General features: G+C 45.2%; 1 protein-coding gene across 2 annotated transcripts in view; it reads right to left on the bottom strand.

The window, feature by feature from the left end:
* The window catches only part of FERMT3 (FERM domain containing kindlin 3), a 96,404-nt gene that overhangs the window by 4,360 nt on the left and 72,650 nt on the right, over positions 1–19,394 (bottom strand). For both annotated transcript variants that reach the window (XM_088480069.1, XM_088480068.1), the window contains exon 14: positions 621–762. In XM_088480069.1, the coding sequence (XP_088336195.1) occupies positions 621–762 (142 nt within the window). The remainder of the gene's footprint in view (positions 1–620; positions 763–19,394) is intronic.

Raw genomic sequence — 19,394 nt, 5'->3', positions numbered from 1 at the left:
GGGGATTCATCAGCGAAAATAACTTTACCCCAGTCCTCAGCAGTCCAATCCCTGTACCGTTTACAGTATATCAGTCTGCCCCTGATGTTTTTCCTGGAAAGAAGTGGCTTCTTTGCTGCCCTTCTTGACACCAGGCCATCCTCCAAAAAACTATTTTTCCTGTGTCATGCCAACAGTAAAGCATCCTGTTGGCATGCCAAAGGACAAATTTTGAGTCCATGGCCAGGAAACTCCCCAGACCTTAATCCCAGTGAGAACTTGTGGTTAATCCTCAAGAGACGGGTGGACAAACAAAAACCCACAAATTCTGACAAACTTCAAGCATTGATTAGGCAAGAATGGGCAGTCATAAGTCAGTATGTGGCCCAGAAGTTGATTGACAGCATGCCAGGGCGAATTGCAGAGGTCTTGAAAAAGAAGGGTCAACACTGCAAATATTGACTCTTTGCATAAACTTAATGTATACCATAGTAACATCTGACAAAAAAGTCTAAAAACACTAAAGCAGCAAACTTTGTGAAAACCAATACTCGTGTCATTCTCAAAACCTTTGGCCATGGCTGTGTGATATGCTTCAACCTGCCTAAATGACTTCAAGTGCCTCATCCTCTGTCTCATACCTGTCTGATGTCCCAGTTAACGTTCCACTGCTTCATGTTGCTATACATCCAGGTTTTCACCACATCCCCAACATTCAGGTCGATTCGTATTAAACGGTTGCTGGCAATACCCAGTATTTCATCCCGTCGGGCACCTTTAAACCTATGGAAGTCACATAATATGAAAAGAGTATTGTATAAATGTTCAGAGGAATAAAGTACATTGCATATTGAGAAGTACTAGACAAATAGTAAATAAGTAAGGAAAGAGCATATAAAAATTAGGCAAAAACTTTATAGGCATTGAGAAGATATATGATCCTAGAAGTAGGTATGAGGATAGATTGAACTCTCCTTTCCTAGTTCAGTCTGGTTACAGATTGAGAGAGGATTGACAGAATAATGGATGAGTGATAGGCCACCAGATGAGAGAGGATTGACAGGATAAGGGACAAGTGACAGACCACAGGATCAGAGAGCATTGGCAGGATAAGGGACAAGTGACAGACCACAGGATCAGAGAGTATTGGCAGGATAAGGGAGGAGTGATTGACCACAGGATGAGATAGGATTGAAAGGATAAGGGACGAGTGATAGGCCACAGGATGAGAGAGCATTGACAGGATAAGGGATGAGTAACAGGCCACAAGATGAGAGAGCATTGACAGGATATGGTCAAGTGTTAAGCCACAGGATGAGGGAGAGCATTGACAGGAAAAGGGACAAGAGACCGCAGGATTAGAGAGGAGTGACAGGATAAGGGACGAGTGATAGGCCACAGGATGAGAGAGAGGATTGACAGGATAAGGGACAAGTCATAGGCCACAGGATGAGAGAGGATTGACACGATAAGGAACGAGTGATAGGCCACAGTATGAGAGGATTGACAGGCTAAGGGATGAGTAATAGGCCACAGGATGAGAGACAGCATTGACAGGATATGGGTCAAGTGTTAGGCCACAGGATGAGGGAGAGCATTGACAGGAAAAGGGACGAGTGTTAGGCCAAAGGATGAGAGCATTGACAGGATAAGGGACGAGACCACAGGATTAGAGAGGATTGACAGGATAAGGGACGAGTGATAGGCCACAGGATGAGAGAGCATTGACAGATACGGGATGAGAAACAGGCTACAGGATGAGAGAGGATTGACACGATAAGGGTCGAGTGATAGGCCACAGTATGAGAGGATTGACAGGATAAGGGATGAGTAATAGGCCACAGGATGAGAAAGCACATTGATAGGATAAGGGATGAATAATAGGCCACAGGATGAGAGAGCGCATTGACAGGATAAGAGATGAGTAATAGGCCACAGGATGAGAGAGGATTGACAGAATAAGGGATGAGTAATAGGCCACAGGATGAGAGAAAGCATTGACAACATAAGGGACAAGTGTTAGGCCACAGGATGAGAGACAGCATTGACAGGATAAGGGATGAATAATAGGCCACAGGATGAGAAAGCGCATTGATAGCATAAGGAATGAATAATAGGCCACAGGATGAGAAAGCATTGACAGAATACGGTCAAGTGTTAGGCCACAGGATGAGAGAGAGCATTGACAGGAAAACGGACAAGAGATAGGCCACAGGATGAGAGCATTGACAGGATAAGGGACAACTGATACTCACAGGATTAGAGTGGATTGACAGGATAAGGGATGAGTAATAGGCCACAGGATGAGAGAAAGCATTGACAAGATAAGGGACAAGTGTTAGGCCACAGAATGAGAGAGAGGATTGACAGGATAAGAGATAAGTAATAGGCCACAGGATGAGAGAGCGCATTGACAGGATAAGGGATGAGTAATAGGCCACAGGATGAGAGAAAGCATTAACAAGATAAGGGACAAGTGTTAGGCCACAGAATGAGAGAGCATTGACAGGATAAGAGATGAGTAATAGGCCACAGGATGAGAGAGGATTGACAGAATAAGGGATGAGTAATAGGCCACAGGATAAGAGAAAGCATTGACCGGATGAGAGAGTGCATTGACAGGATAAGGGATGAGTAATAGGCCACAGGATGAGAGAAAGCATTAACAAGATAAGGGACAAGTGTTAGGCCACTGGATGAGAGAGGGCATTGACAGGATAAGAGATGAGTAATAGGCCACAGGATGAGAGAGCATTGACAGGATAAGGGCTGAATAATAGGCCACAGGATGAGAGAAAGCATTGACAGGATAAGGGTCAAGTGTTAGGCCACAGGATGAGAGAGAGCATTGACAGCATAACGGATGAGTAATAGGCCTCAGGATGAGAAAGCATTGACAGGATATGGGTCAAGTGTTAGGCCACAGGATGAAAGAAAGCATTGACAAGATAAGGGACAAGTGTTAGGCCACTGGATGAGAGACAGCATTGACAGGATAAGGGATGAATAATAGGCCACAGGATGAGAAAGCACATTGATAGGATAAGGGATGAATAATAGGCCACAGGATGAGAGAGCATTGACAGAATACGGGTCAAGTGTTAGGCCACAGGATGAGAGAGAGCATTGACAGGAAAGGACAAGAGATAGGCCACAGGATAAGAACATTGACAGGATAAGGGACAAGTGATACTCACAGGATTAGAGTGGATTGACAGGATAAGGGATGAGTAATAGGCCACAGGATGAGAGAAAGCATTGACAAGATAAGGGACAAGTGTTAGGCCACAGAATGAGAGAGAGCATTGACAGGATAATAGATGAGTAATAGGCACTGGATGAGAGAGCGCATTGACAGGATAAGGGATAAATAATAAGCCAGAGGATGAGAGAAATCATTGACAAGATAAGGGACAAGTGTTAGGCCACAGAATGAGAGAGAGCATTGACAGGATAATAGATGAGTAATAGGCCCACAGGATGAGAGAGGATTGACAGGATAAGAGATGAGTAATAGGCCACAGGATGAGAGAGCGCATTGATAGGATAAGGGATGAATAATAGGCCACAGGATGAGAGAAATCATTGACAAGATAAGGGACAAGTGTTAGGCCACTGGATGAGAGAGAGCATTGACAGGATAAGGGATGAATAATAAGCCACAGGATGAGAGAAAGCATTGACAAGATAAGGGACAAGTGTTAGGCCACAGAATGAGAGAGAGGATTGACAGGATAAGAGATAAGTAATAGGCCACAGGATGAGAGAGCGCATTGACAGGATAAGAGATGAGTAATAGGCCACAGGATGAGAGAGGATTGACAGAATAAGGGATGAGTAATAGGCCACAGGATGAGAGACAGCATTGACAGGATATGGGTCAAGTGTTAGGCCACAGGATGAGGGAGAGCATTGACAGGAAAAGGGACGAGTGTTAGGCCAAAGGATGAGAGCATTGACAGGATAAGGGACGAGACCACAGGATTAGAGAGGATTGACAGGATAAGGGACGAGTGATAGGCCACAGGATAAGGGACGAGTGATAGGCCACAGGATGAGAGAGCATTGACAGATACGGGATGAGTAACAGGCTACAGGATGAGAGTGGATTGACACGATAAGGGTCGAGTGATAGGCCACAGTATGAGAGGATTGACAGGATAACGGATGAGTAATAGGCCACAGGATGAGAAAGAGCATTGACAGGATAAGGGATGAATAATAAGCCACAGGATGAGAGAGGATTGACAGAATAAGGGATGAGTAATAGGCCACAGGATGAGAGAAAGCATTGACAACATAAGGGACAAGTGTTAGGCCACAGGATGAGAGACAGCATTGACAGGATAAGGGATGAATAATAGGCCACAGGATGAGAAAGCGCATTGATAGCATAAGGGATGAATAATAGGCCACAGGATGAGAGAGCATTGACAGAATACGGTCAAGTGTTAGGCCACAGGATGAGAGAGAGCATTGACAGGAAAAGTGACAAGAGATAGGCCACAGGATGAGAGCATTGACAGGATAAGGGACAACTGATACTCATAGGATTAGAGTGGATTGACAGGATAAGGGATGAGTAATAGGCCACAGGATGAGAGAAAGCATTGACAAGATAAGGGACAAGTGTTAGGCCACAGAATGAGAGAGAGGATTGACAGGATAAGAGATAAGTAATAGGCCACAGGATGAGAGAGCGCATTGACAGGATAAGGGATGAGTAATAGGCCACAGGATGAGAGAAAGCATTAACAAGATAAGGGACAAGTGTTAGGCCACAGAATGAGAGAGCATTGACAGGATAAGAGATGAGTAATAGGCCACAGGATGAGAGAGGATTGACAGAATAAGGGATGAGTAATAGGCCACAGGATAAGAGAAAGCATTGACCGGATGAGAGAGTGCATTGACAGGATAAGGGATGAGTAATAGGCCACAGGATGAGAGAAAGCATTAACAAGATAAGGGACAAGTGTTAGGCCACTGGATGAGAGAGGGCATTGACAGGATAAGAGATGAGTAATAGGCCACAGGATGAGAGAGCATTGACAGGATAAGGGCTGAATAATAGGCCACAGGATAAGAGAAAGCATTGACAGGATAAGGGTCAAGTGTTAGGCCACAGGATGAGAGAGAGCATTGACAGCATAACGGATGAGTAATAGGCCTCAGGATGAGAAAGCATTGACAGGATATGGGTCAAGTGTTAGGCCACAGGATGAAAGAAAGCATTGACAAGATAAGGGACAAGTGTTAGGCCACTGGATGAGAGAGAGCATTGACAGGATAATAGATGAGTAATATGCCATAAGATGAGAGAGAGCATTGACAGGATAAGGGATAAGTAATAGGCCACAGGATGAGAGAGGATTGACAGAATAAGGGATAAGCAATAGGCCACAGGATGAGAGAGCATTGACAGGATATGGGTCAAGTGTTAGGCCACAGGATGAGAGAAAGCATTGACAAGATAAGGAACAAGTGTTAGGCCACAGGATGAGGGAGAGCATTGACAGGAAAAGGGACGAGTGTTAGCCCAAAGGATGAGAGCATTGACAGGATAAGGGACGAGACCACAGGATTAGAGAGGATTGACATGATAAGATGAGTAATAGGCCACAGTATGAGAGAGCGCCTTGACAGGATAAGAGATGAGTAACAGGCCACAGGATGAGAGAAAGCATTTACAACATAAGGGACAAGTGTTAGGCCACAGGATGAGAGACAGCATTGACAGGATAATGGATGAATAATAGGCCACAGGATGAGAGAGCATTGACAGAATACGGTCAAGTGTTAGGCCACAGGATGAGAGAGAGCATTGACAGTAAAAGGGACAAGAGATAGGCCACAGGATGAGAGCATTGACAGGATAAGGGACAACTGATACTCACAGGATTAGAGTGGATTGACAGGATAAGGGATGAGTAATAGGCCACAGGATGAGAGAAAGCATTGCAAAGATAAGGGACAAGTGTTAGGCCACAGAATGAGAGAGAGGATTGACAGGATAAGAGATAAGTAATAGGCCACAGGATGAGAGAGCGCATTGATAGGAAAAGGGATGAGTAATAGGCCACAGGATGAGAGAAAGCATTAACAAGATAAGGGACAAGTGTTAGGCCACTGGATGAGAGAGGGCATTGACAGGATAAGAGATGAGTAATAGGCCACAGGATGAGATAGCATTGACAGGATAAGGGATGAATAATAGGCCACAGGATAAGAGAAAGCATTGACAGGATATGGGTCAAGTGTTAGGCCACAGGATGCGAGAGCATTGACAGGATATTGGTCAAGTGTTAGGCCACAGAATGAGAGAAATCATTGACAAGATAAGGGACAAGTGTTAGGCCACTGGATGAGAGAGGGCATTGACAGGATAAGGGATGAGTAATAGGCCACAGGATGAGAGAGGATTGACAGAATAAGGGATGAGTATTAGGCCACAGGATGAGAGAGCATTTTCAGGATATGGGTCAAGTGTTAGGCCACAGGAGAGAAAGCATTGACAAGATAAGGGACAAGTGTTAGGCCACAGGATGAGGAGAGCATTGACAGGAAAAGGGACGAGTGTTAGGCCAAAGGATGAGAGCATTGACAGGATAAGGGACGAGACCGCATGGTTAGAGAGGATTGAGAGGATAAGGGACGAGTGATAGGCCACAGGATGAGAGAGGATTGACAGGATAAGGGACGAGTGATAGGCCACAGGATGAGAGAGCATTGACAGATAAGGGATGAGTAACAGGCTACAGGATGAGAGAGGATTGACACGATAAGGGACGAGTGATAGGCCACAGTATGAGAGCATTGACAGGATAAGGGATGAATAATAGTCCACAGGATATAGAGAAAGCATTGACAGGATACGGGTCAAGTGTTAGGCCACAGGATGAGAGAGAGCATTGACAAGATAATAGATGAGTAACAGGGAACAGGATGAGAGAGCGCCTTGACAGGATAAGAGATGAGTAATAGTCCACAGGATGAGAGAAAGCATTGACAACATAAGGGACAAGTGTTAGGCCACTGGATGAGAGACAGCATTGACAGGATAAGGGATGAATAATAGGCCACAGGATGAGAAAGCACATTGATAGGATAAGGGATGAATAATAGGCCACAGGATGAGAAAGCACATTGATAGGATAAGGGATGAATAATAGGCCACAGGATGAGAGAGCATTAACAGAATACGGGTCAAGTGTTAGGCCACAGGATGAGAGAGAGCATTGACAGGAAAAGGACAAGAGATAGGCCACAGGATGAGAACATTGACAGGGTAAGGGACAAGTGATACAGGATTAGAGTGGATTGACAGGATAAGGGATGAGTAATAGGCCACAGGATGAGAGAGCGCATTGACAGGATAAGGGATAAATAATAAGCCAGAGGATGATAGAAATCATTGACAAGATAAGGGACAAGTGTTAGGCCACAGAATGAGAGAGAGCATTGACAGGATAATAGATGAGTAATAGGCCCACAGGATGAGAGAGGATTGACACGATAAGGGACGAGTGATAGGCCACAGTATGAGAGCATTGACAGGATAAGGGATGAATAATAGGCCACAGGATAAGAGAAAGCATTGACAGGATATGGGTCAAGTGTTAGGCCACAGGATGCGAGAGCATTGACAGGATATGGGCCAAGTGTTAGGCCACAGAATGAGAGAAATCATTGACAAGATAAGGGACAAGTGTTAGGCCACTGGATGAGAGAGGGCATTGACAGGATAAGGGATGAGTAATAGGCCACAGGATGAGAGAGGATTGACAGAATAAGGGATGAGTAATAGGCCACAGGATGAGAGAGCATTTTCAGGATATGGGTCAAGTGTTAGGCCACAGGATGAGAGAAAGCATTGACAAGATAAGGGACAAGTGTTAGGCCACAGGATGAGGAGAGAATTGACAGGAAAAGGGACGAGTGTTAGGCCAAGGGATGAGAGCATTGACAGGATAAGTGACGAGACCGCATGATTAGAGAGGATTGCGAGGATAAGGGACGAGTGATAGGCCACAGGATGAGATAGGATTGACAGGATAAGGGACGAGTGATAGGCCACAGTATGAGAGCATTGACAGGATAAGGGATGAATAATAGGCCACAGGATATAGAGAAAGCATTGACAGGATACGGGTCAAGTGTTAGGCCACAGGATGAGAGAGAGCATTGACAAGATAATAGATGAGTAACAGGGAACAGGATGAGAGAGCGCCTTGACAGGATAAGAGATGAGTAATAGTCCACAGGATGAGAGAAAGCATTGACAACATAAGGGACAAGTGTTAGGCCACTGGATGAGAGACAGCATTGACAGGATAAGGGATGAATAATAGGCCACAGGATGAGAAAGCACATTGATAGGATAAGGGATGAATAATAGGCCACAGGATGAGAGAGCATTGACAGAATACGGGTCAAGTGTTAGGCCACAGGATGAGAGAGAGCATTGACAGGAAAGGACAAGAGATAGGCCACAGGATAAGAACATTGACAGGATAAGGGACAAGTGATACTCACAGGATTAGAGTGGATTGACAGGATAAGGGATGAGTAATAGGCCACAGGATGAGAGAAAGCATTGACAAGATAAGGGACAAGTGTTAGGCCACAGAATGAGAGAGAGCATTGACAGGATAATAGATGAGTAATAGGCCACTGGATGAGAGATCGCATTGACAGGATAAGGGATAAATAATAAGCCAGAGGATGAGAGAAATCATTGACAAGATAAGGGACAAGTGTTAGGCCACAGAATGAGAGAGAGCATTGACAGGATAATAGATGAGTAATAGGCCCACAGGATGAGAGAGGATTGACAGGATAAGGGATGAGTAATAGGCCACAGGATGAGAGAGCGCATTGATAGGATAAGGGATGAATAATAGGCCACAGGATGAGAGAAATCACTGACAAGATAAGGGACAAGTGTTAGGCCACTGGATGAGAGAGGGTATTGACAGGATAAGAGATGAGTAATAGGCCACAAGATGAGAGGAATGACCGAATAAGGGATGAGTAATAGGCCACAGGATGAGAGCATTGACAGGATAAGGGACAAGTGATAGCCTGCAGGATTAGAGTGGATTGACCGGATAAGGCATGAGTAATAAACCACAGGATGAGAGAGCGCATTGACAGGATAAGGGATGAGTAATAGGCCACAGGATGAGAGAGAGCATTGTCAGGATAAGAGATGAGTAATAGGCCACAGAAGGAGACAGCATTGACATGATAAGGGATGAGTAATAGGCCACAGGATGAGCGAGGATTGACACGATAAGGAACGAGTGATAGGCCACAGTATGAGAGGATTGACAGGCTAAGGGATGAGTAATAGGCCACAGGATGAGAAAGAGCATTGACAGAATAAGGGATGAATAATAAGCCACAGGATGAGAGAAAGCATTGACAAGATAAGGGACAAGTGTTAGGCCACAGAATGAGAGAGAGGATTGACAGGATAAGAGATAAGTAATAGGCCACAGGATGAGAGAGCGCATTGACAGGATAAGAGATGAGTAATAGGCCACAGGATGAGAGAGGATTGACAGAATAAGGGATGAGTAAGGCCACAGGATGAGAGACAGCATTGACAGGATATGGGTCAAGTGTTAGGCCACAGGATGAGGGAGAGCATTGACAGGAAAAGGGACGAGTGTTAGGCCAAAGGATGAGAGCATTGACAGGATAAGGGACGAGACCACAGGATTAGAGAGGATTGACAGGATAAGGGACGAGTGATAGGCCACAGGATAAGGGACGAGTGATAGGCCACAGGATGAGAGAGCATTGACAGATACGGAATGAGTAACAGGCTACAGGATGAGAGTGGATTGACACGATAAGGGTCGAGTGATAGGCCACAGTATGAGAGGATTGACAGGATAAGGGATGAGTAATAGGCCACAGGATGAGAAAGAGCATTGACAAGATAAGGGACAAGTGTTAGGCCACAGAATGAGAGAGAGGATTGACAGGATAAGAGATAAGTAATAGGCCACAGGATGAGAGAGCGCATTGACAGGATAAGAGATGAGTAATAGGCCACAGGATGAGAGAGGATTGACAGAATAAGGGATGAGTAATAGGCCACAGGATGAGAGAAAGCATTGACAACATAAGGGACAAGTGTTAGGCCACAGGATGAGAGACAGCATTGACAGGAAAGGACAAGAGATAGGCCACAGGATAAGAACATTGACAGGATAAGGGACAAGTGATACTCACAGGATTAGAGTGGATTGACAGGATAAGGGATGAGTAATAGGCCACAGGATGAGAGAAAGCATTGACAGAATACGGGTCAAGTGTTAGGCCACAGGATGAGAGAGAGCATTGACAGGAAAGGACAAGAGATAGGCCACAGGATGAGAGCATTGACAGGATAAGTGACGAGACCGCATGATTAGAGAGGATTGCGAGGATAAGGGACGAGTGATAGGCCACAGGATAAGATAGGATTGACAGGATAAGGGACGAGTGATAGGCCACAGTATGAGAGCATTGACAGGATAAGGGATGAATAATAGGCCACAGGATATAGAGAAAGCATTGACAACATAAGGGACAAGTGTTAGGCCACAGGATGAGAGACAGCATTGACAGGATAAGGGATGAATAATAGGCCACAGGATGAGAAAGCGCATTGATAGCATAAGGGATGAATAATAGGCCACAGGATGAGAGAGCATTGACAGAATACGGTCAAGTGTTAGGCCACAGGATGAGAGAGAGCATTGACAGGAAAAGGGACAAGAGATAGGCCACAGGATGAGAGCATTGACAGGATAAGGGACAACTGATACTCACAGGATTAGAGTGGATTGACAGGATAAGGGATGAGTAATAGGCCACAGGATGAGAGAAAGCATTAACAAGATAAGGGACAAGTGTTAGGCCACAGAATGAGAGAGAGGATTGACAGGATAAGAGATAAGTAATAGGCCACAGGATGAGAGAGCGCATTGACAGGATAAGGGATGAGTAATAGGCCACAGGATGAGAGAAAGCATTAACAAGATAAGGGACAAGTGTTAGGCCACAGAATGAGAGAGCATTGACAGGATAAGAGATGAGTAATAGGCCACAGGATGAGAGAGGATTGACAGAATAAGGGATGAGTAATAGGCCACAGGATAAGAGAAAGCATTGACCGGATGATAGAGTGCATTGACAGGATAAGGGATGAGTAATAGGCCACAGGATGAGAGAAAGCATTAACAAGATAAGGGACAAGTGTTAGGCCACTGGATGAGAGAGGGCATTGACAGGATAAGAGATGAGTAATAGGCCACAGGATGAGAGAGCATTGACAGGATAAGGGCTGAATAATAGGCCACAGGATAAGAGAAAGCATTGACAGGATAAGGGTCAAGTGTTAGGCCACAGGATGAGAGAGAGCATTGACAGCAAAACGGATGAGTAATAGGCCTCAGGATGAGAAAGCATTGACAGGATATGGGTCAAGTGTTAGGCCACAGGATGAAAGAAAGCATTGACAAGATAAGGGACAAGTGTTAGGCCACTGGATGAGAGAGAGCATTGACAGGATAATAGATGAGTAATATGCCATAAGATTAGAGAGAGCATTGACAGGATAAGGGATGAGTAATAGGCCACAGGATGAGAGAGGATTGACAGAATAAGGGATAAGCAATAGGCCACAGGATGAGAGAGCATTGACAGGATATGGGTCAAGTGTTAGGCCACAGGATGAGAGAAAGCATTGACAAGATAAGGAACAAGTGTTAGGCCACAGGATGAGGGAGAGCATTGACAGGAAAAGGGACGAGTGTTAGCCCAAAGGATGAGAGCATTGACAGGATAAGGGACGAGACCACAGGATTAGAGAGGATTGACAGAATAAGATGAGTAATAGGCCACAGTATGAGAGAGCGCCTTGACAGGATAAGAGATGAGTAACAGGCCACAGGATGAGAGAAAGCATTGACAACGTAAGGGACAAGTGTTAGGCCACAGGATGAGAGACAGCATTGACAGGATAATGGATGAATAATAGGCCACAGGATGAGAGAGCTTTGACAGAATACGGTCAAGTGTTAGGCCACAGGATGAGAGAGAGCATTGACAGTAAAAGGGACAAGAGATAGGCCACAGGATGAGAGCATTGACAGGATAAGGGACAACTGATACTCACAGGATTAGAGTGGATTGACAGGATAAGGGATGAGTAATAGGCCACAGGATGAGAGAAAGCATTGACAAGATAAGGGACAAGTGTTAGGCCACAGAATGAGAGAGAGGATTGACAGGATAAGAGATAAGTAATAGGCCACAGGATGAGAGAGCGCATTGATAGGAAAAGGGATGAGTAATAGGCCACAGGATGAGAGAAAGCATTAACAAGATAAGGGACAAGTGTTAGGCCACTGGATGAGAGAGGGCATTGACAGGATAAGAGTTGAGTAATAGGCCACAGGATGAGAGAGCATTGACAGGATAAGGGATGAATAATAGGCCACAGGATAAGAGAAAGCATTGACAGGATATGGGTCAAGTGTTAGGCCACAGGATGCGAGAGCATTGACAGGATATGGGTCAAGTGTTAGGCCACAGAATGAGAGAAATCATTGACAAGATAAGGGACAAGTGTTAGGCCACTGGATGAGAGAGGGCATTGACAGGATAAGGGATGAGTAATAGGCCACAGGATGAGAGAGGATTGACAGAATAAGGGATGAGTATTAGGCCACAGGATGAGAGAGCATTTTCAGGATATGGTCAAGTGTTAGGCCACAGGATGAGAGCATTGACAAGATAAGGGACGAGACCGCATGATTAGAGAGGATTGAGAGGATAAGGGACGAGTGATAGGCCACAGGATGAGAGAGGATTGACAGGATAAGGGACGAGTGATAGGCCACAGGATGAGAGAGCATTGACAGATAAGGGATGAGTAACAGGCTACAGGATGAGAGAGGATTGACACGATAAGGGACGAGTGATAGGCCACAGTATGAGAGCATTGACAGGATAAGGGATGAATAATAGTCCACAGGATATAGAGAAAGCATTGACAGGATACGGGTCAAGTGTTAGGCCACAGGATGAGAGAGAGCATTGACAAGATAATAGATGAGTAACAGGGAACAGGATGAGAGAGCGCCTTGACAGGATAAGAGATGAGTAATAGTCCACAGGATGAGAGAAAGCATTGACAACATAAGGGACAAGTGTTAGGCCACTGGATGAGAGACAGCATTGACAGGATAAGCGATGAATAATAGGCCACAGGATGAGAAAGCACATTGATAGGATAAGGGATGAATAATAGGCCACAGGATGAGAAAGCACATTGATAGGATAAGGGATGAATAATAGGCCACAGGATGAGAGAGCATTAACAGAATACGGGTCAAGTGTTAGGCCACAGGATGAGAGAGAGCATTGACAGGAAAAGGACAAGAGATAGGCCACAGGATGAGAACATTGACAGGGTAAGGGACAAGTGATACTCACAGGATTAGAGTGGATTGACAGGATAAGGGATGAGTAATAGGCCACAGGATGAGAGAAAGCATTGACAAGATAAGGGACAAGTGTTAGGCCACATAATGAGAGAGAGCATTGACAGGATAATAGATGAGTAATAGGCCACAGGATGAGAGAGCGCATTGACAGGATAAGGGATAAATAATAAGCCAGAGGATGATAGAAATCATTGACAAGATAAGGGACAAGTGTTAGGCCACAGAATGAGAGAGAGCATTGACAGGATAATAGATGAGTAATAGGCCCACAGGATGAGAGAGGATTGACAGGATGAGAGAGGATTGACAGGATAAGGGATGAGTAACAGGCTACAGGATGAGAGAAAGCATTGACAGGATATGGGTCAAGTGTTAGGCCACAGGATGCGAGAGCATTGACAGGATATGGGTCAAGTGTTAGGCCACAGGATGAGAGAAATCATTGACAAGATAAGGGACAAGTGTTAGGCCACTAAATGAGAGAGGGTATTGACAGGATAAGAGATGAGTAATAGGCCACAAGATGAGAGGAATGACCGAATAAGGGATGAGTAATAGGCCACAGGATGAGAGCATTGACAGGATAAGGGACAAGTGATAGCCTGCAGGATTAGAGTGGATTGACCGGATAAGGCATGAGTAATAAACCACAGGATGAGAGAGCGCATTGACAGGATAAGGGATGAGTAATAGGCCACAGGATGAGAGAGAGCATTGTCAGGATAAGAGATGAGTAATAGGCCACAGGAGGAGACAGCATTGACATGATAAGGGATGAGTAATAGGCCACAGGATGAGCGAGGATTGACACGATAAGGAACGAGTGATAGGCCACAGTATGAGAGGATTGACAGGCTAAGGGATGAGTAATAGGCCACAGGATGAGAAAGAGCATTGACAGGATAAGGGATGAATAATAAGCCACAGGATGAGAGAAAGCATTGACAAGATAAGGGACAAGTGTTAGGCCACAGAATGAGAGAGAGGATTGACAGGATAAGAGATAAGTAATAGGCCACAGGATGAGAGAGCGCATTGACAGGATAAGAGATGAGTAATAGGCCACAGGATGAGAGAGGATTGACAGAATAAGGGATGAGTAATAGGCCACAGGATGAGAGACAGCATTGACAGGATATGGGTCGTGTTAGGCCACAGGATGAGGGAGAGCATTGACAGGATATGGGTCAAGTGTTAGGCCACAGGATGCGAGAGCATTGACAGGATATGGGTCAAGTGTTAGGCCACAGGATGAGAGAAATCATTGACAAGATAAGGGACAAGTGTTAGGCCACTAAATGAGAGAGGGTATTGACAGGATAAGAGATGAGTAATAGGCCACAAGATGAGAGGAATGACCGAATAAGGGATGAGTAATAGGCCACAGGATGAGAGCATTGACAGGATAAGGGACAAGTGATAGCCTGCAGGATTAGAGTGGATTGACCGGATAAGGCATGAGTAATAAACCACAGGATGAGAGAGCGCATTGACAGGATAAGGGATGAGTAATAGGCCACAGGATGAGAGAGAGCATTGTCAGGATAAGAGATGAGTAATAGGCCACAGGAGGAGACAGCATTGACATGATAAGGGATGAGTAATAGGCCACAGGATGAGCGAGGATTGACACGATAAGGAACGAGTGATAGGCCACAGTATGAGAGGATTGACAGGCTAAGGGATGAGTAATAGGCCACAGGATGAGAAAGAGCATTGACAGGATAAGGGATGAATAATAAGCCACAGGATGAGAGAAAGCATTGACAAGATAAGGGACAAGTGTTAGGCCACAGAATGAGAGAGAGGATTGACAGGATAAGAGATAAGTAATAGGCCACAGGATGAGAGAGCGCATTGACAGGATAAGAGATGAGTAATAGGCCACAGGATGAGAGAGGATTGACAGAATAAGGGATGAGTAATAGGCCACAGGATGAGAGACAGCATTGACAGGATATGGGTCGTGTTAGGCCACAGGATGAGGGAGAGCATTGACAGGAAAAGGGACGAGTGTTAGGCCAAAGGATGAGAGCATTGACAGGATAAGGGACGAGACCACAGGATTAGAGAGGATTGACAGGATAAGGGACAAGTGATAGGCCACAGGATAAGGGACGAGTGATAGGCCACAGGATGAGAGAGCATTGACAGATACGGGATGAGTAACAGGCTACAGGATGAGAGAGGATTGACACGATAAGGGTCGAGTGATAGGCCACAGTATGAGAGGATTGACAGGATAAGGGATGAGTAATAGGCCACAGGATGAGAAAGAGCATTGACAAGATAAGGGACAAGTGTTAGGCCACAGAATGAGAGAGAGGATTGACAGGATAAGAGATAAGTAATAGGCCACAGGATGGGAGAGCGCATTGACAGGATAAGAGATGAGTAATAGGCCACAGGATGAGAGAGGATTGACAGAATAAGGGATGAGTAATAGGCCACAGGATGAGAGAGGATTGACAGGATAAGGGATGAGTAATAGGCCACAGGATGAGAAAGAGCATTGACAAGATAAGGGACAAGTGTTAGGCCACAGGATGAGAGACAGCATTGACAGGATAAGGGATGAATAATAGGCCACAGGATGAGAAAGCGCATTGATAGCATAAGGGATGAATAATAGGCCACAGGATGAGAGAGCATTGACAGAATACGGTCAAGTGTTAGGCCACAGGATGAGAGAGAGCATTGACAGGAAAAGGGACAAGAGATAGGCCACAGGATGAGAGCATTGACAGGATAAGGGACAACTGATACTCACAGGATTAGAGTGGATTGACAGGATAAGGGATGAGTAATAGGCCACAGGATGAGGGAGAGCATTGACAGGAAAAGGGACGAGTGTTAGCCCAAAGGATGAGAGCATTGACAGGATAAGGGACGAGACCACAGGATTAGAGAGGATTGACAGAATAAGATGAGTAATAGGCCACAGTATGAGAGAGCGCCTTGACAGGATAAGAGATGAGTAACAGGCCACAGGATGAGAGAAAGCATTGACAACGTAAGGGACAAGTGTTAGGCCACAGGATGAGAGACAGCATTGACAGGATAATGGATGAATAATAGGCCACAGGATGAGAGAGCTTTGACAGAATACGGTCAAGTGTTAGGCCACAGGATGAGAGAGAGCATTGACAGTAAAAGGGACAAGAGATAGGCCACAGGATGAGAGCATTGACAGGATAAGGGACAACTGATACTCACAGGATTAGAGTGGATTGACAGGATAAGGGATGAGTAATAGGCCACAGGATGAGAGAAAGCATTGACAAGATAAGGGACAAGTGTTAGGCCACAGAATGAGAGAGAGGATTGACAGGATAAGAGATAAGTAATAGGCCACAGGATGAGAGAGCGCATTGATAGGAAAAGGGATGAGTAATAGGCCACAGGATGAGAGAAAGCATTAACAAGATAAGGGACAAGTGTTAGGCCACTGGATGAGAGATGGCATTGACAGGATAAGAGTTGAGTAATAGGCCACAGGATGAGAGAGCATTGACAGGATAAGGGATGAATAATAGGCCACAGGATAAGAGAAAGCATTGACAGGATATGGGTCAAGTGTTAGGCCACAGGATGCGAGAGCATTGACAGGATATGGGTCAAGTGTTAGGCCACAGAATGAGAGAAATCATTGACAAGATAAGGGACAAGTGTTAGGCCACTGGATGAGAGAGGGCATTGACAGGATAAGGGATGAGTAATAGGCCACAGGATGAGAGAGGATTGACAGAATAAGGGATGAGTATTAGGCCACAGGATGAGAGAGCATTTTCAGGATATGGTCAAGTGTTAGGCCACAGGATGAGAGCATTGACAAGATAAGGGACGAGACCGCATGATTAGAGAGGATTGAGAGGATAAGGGACGAGTGATAGGCCACAGGATGAGAGAGGATTGACAGGATAAGGGACGAGTGATAGGCCACAGGATGAGAGAGCATTGACAGATAAGGGATGAGTAACAGGCTACAGGATGAGAGAGGATTGACACGATAAGGGACGAGTGATAGGCCACAGTATGAGAGCATTGACAGGATAAGGGATGAATAATAGTCCACAGGATATAGAGAAAGCATTGACAGGATACGGGTCAAGTGTTAGGCCACAGGATGAGAGAGAGCATTGACAAGATAATAGATGAGTAACAGGGAACAGGATGAGAGAGCGCCTTGACAGGATAAGAGATGAGTAATAGTCCACAGGATGAGAGAAAGCATTGACAACATAAGGGACAAGTGTTAGGCCACTGGATGAGAGACAGCATTGACAGGATAAGCGATGAATAATAGGCCACAGGATGAGAAAGCACATTGATAGGATAAGGGATGAATAATAGGCCACAGGATGAGAAAGCACATTGATAGGATAAGGGATGAATAATAGGCCACAGGATGAGAGAGCATTAACAGAATACGGGTCAAGTGTTAGGCCACAGGATGAGAGAGAGCATTGACAGGAAAAGGACAAGAGATAGGCCACAGGATGAGAACATTGACAGGGTAAGGGACAAGTGATACTCACAGGATTAGAGTGGATTGACAGGATAAGGGATGAGTAATAGGCCACAGGATGAGAGAAAGCATTGACAAGATAAGGGACAAGTGTTAGGCCACATAATGAGAGAGAGCATTGACAGGATAATAGATGAGTAATAGGCCACAGGATGAGAGAGCGCATTGACAGGATAAGGGATAAATAATAAGCCAGAGGATGATAGAAATCATTGACAAGATAAGGGACAAGTGTTAGGCCACAGAATGAGAGAGAGCATTGACAGGATAATAGATGAGTAATAGGCCCACAGGATGAGAGAGGATTGACAGGATGAGAGAGGATTGACAGGATAAGGGATGAGTAACAGGCTACAGGATGAGAGAAAGCATTGACAGGATATGGGTCAAGTGTTAGGCCACAGGATGCGAGAGCATTGACAGGATATGGGTCAAGTGTTAGGCCACAGGATGAGAGAAATCATTGACAAGATAAGGGACAAGTGTTAGGCCACTAAATGAGAGAGGGTATTGACAGGATAAGAGATGAGTAATAGGCCACAAGATGAGAGGAATGACCGAATAAGGGATGAGTAATAGGCCACAGGATGAGAGCATTGACAGGATAAGGGACAAGTGATAGCCTGCAGGATTAGAGTGGATTGACCGGATAAGGCATGAGTAATAAACCACAGGATGAGAGAGCGCATTGACAGGATAAGGGATGAGTAATAGGCCACAGGATGAGAGAGAGCATTGTCAGGATAAGAGATGAGTAATAGGCCACAGGAGGAGACAGCATTGACATGATAAGGGATGAGTAATAGGCCACAGGATGAGCGAGGATTGACACGATAAGGAACGAGTGATAGGCCACAGTATGAGAGGATTGACAGGCTAAGGGATGAGTAATAGGCCACAGGATGAGAAAGAGCATTGACAGGATAAGGGATGAATAATAAGCCACAGGATGAGAGAAAGCATTGACAAGATAAGGGACAAGTGTTAGGCCACAGAATGAGAGAGAGGATTGACAGGATAAGAGATAAGTAATAGGCCACAGGATGAGAGAGCGCATTGACAGGATAAGAGATGAGTAATAGGCCACAGGATGAGAGAGGATTGACAGAATAAGGGATGAGTAATAGGCCACAGGATGAGAGACAGCATTGACAGGATATGGGTCGTGTTAGGCCACAGGATGAGGGAGAGCATTGACAGGATATGGGTCAAGTGTTAGGCCACAGGATGCGAGAGCATTGACAGGATATGGGTCAAGTGTTAGGCCACAGGATGAGAGAAATCATTGACAAGATAAGGGACAAGTGTTAGGCCACTAAATGAGAGAGGGTATTGACAGGATAAGAGATGAGTAATAGGCCACAAGATGAGAGGAATGA

This window comes from Taudactylus pleione, unplaced genomic scaffold, assembly GCF_031769625.1.
Source record: "Taudactylus pleione unplaced genomic scaffold, aTauple2 ptg000250l, whole genome shotgun sequence".
In the NCBI taxonomy this organism is placed as follows: domain Eukaryota; kingdom Metazoa; phylum Chordata; class Amphibia; order Anura; family Myobatrachidae; genus Taudactylus; species Taudactylus pleione.
Note: the sequence above shows the minus strand (reverse complement) of the source record. Positions and strands in the feature narration are given on the sequence as shown.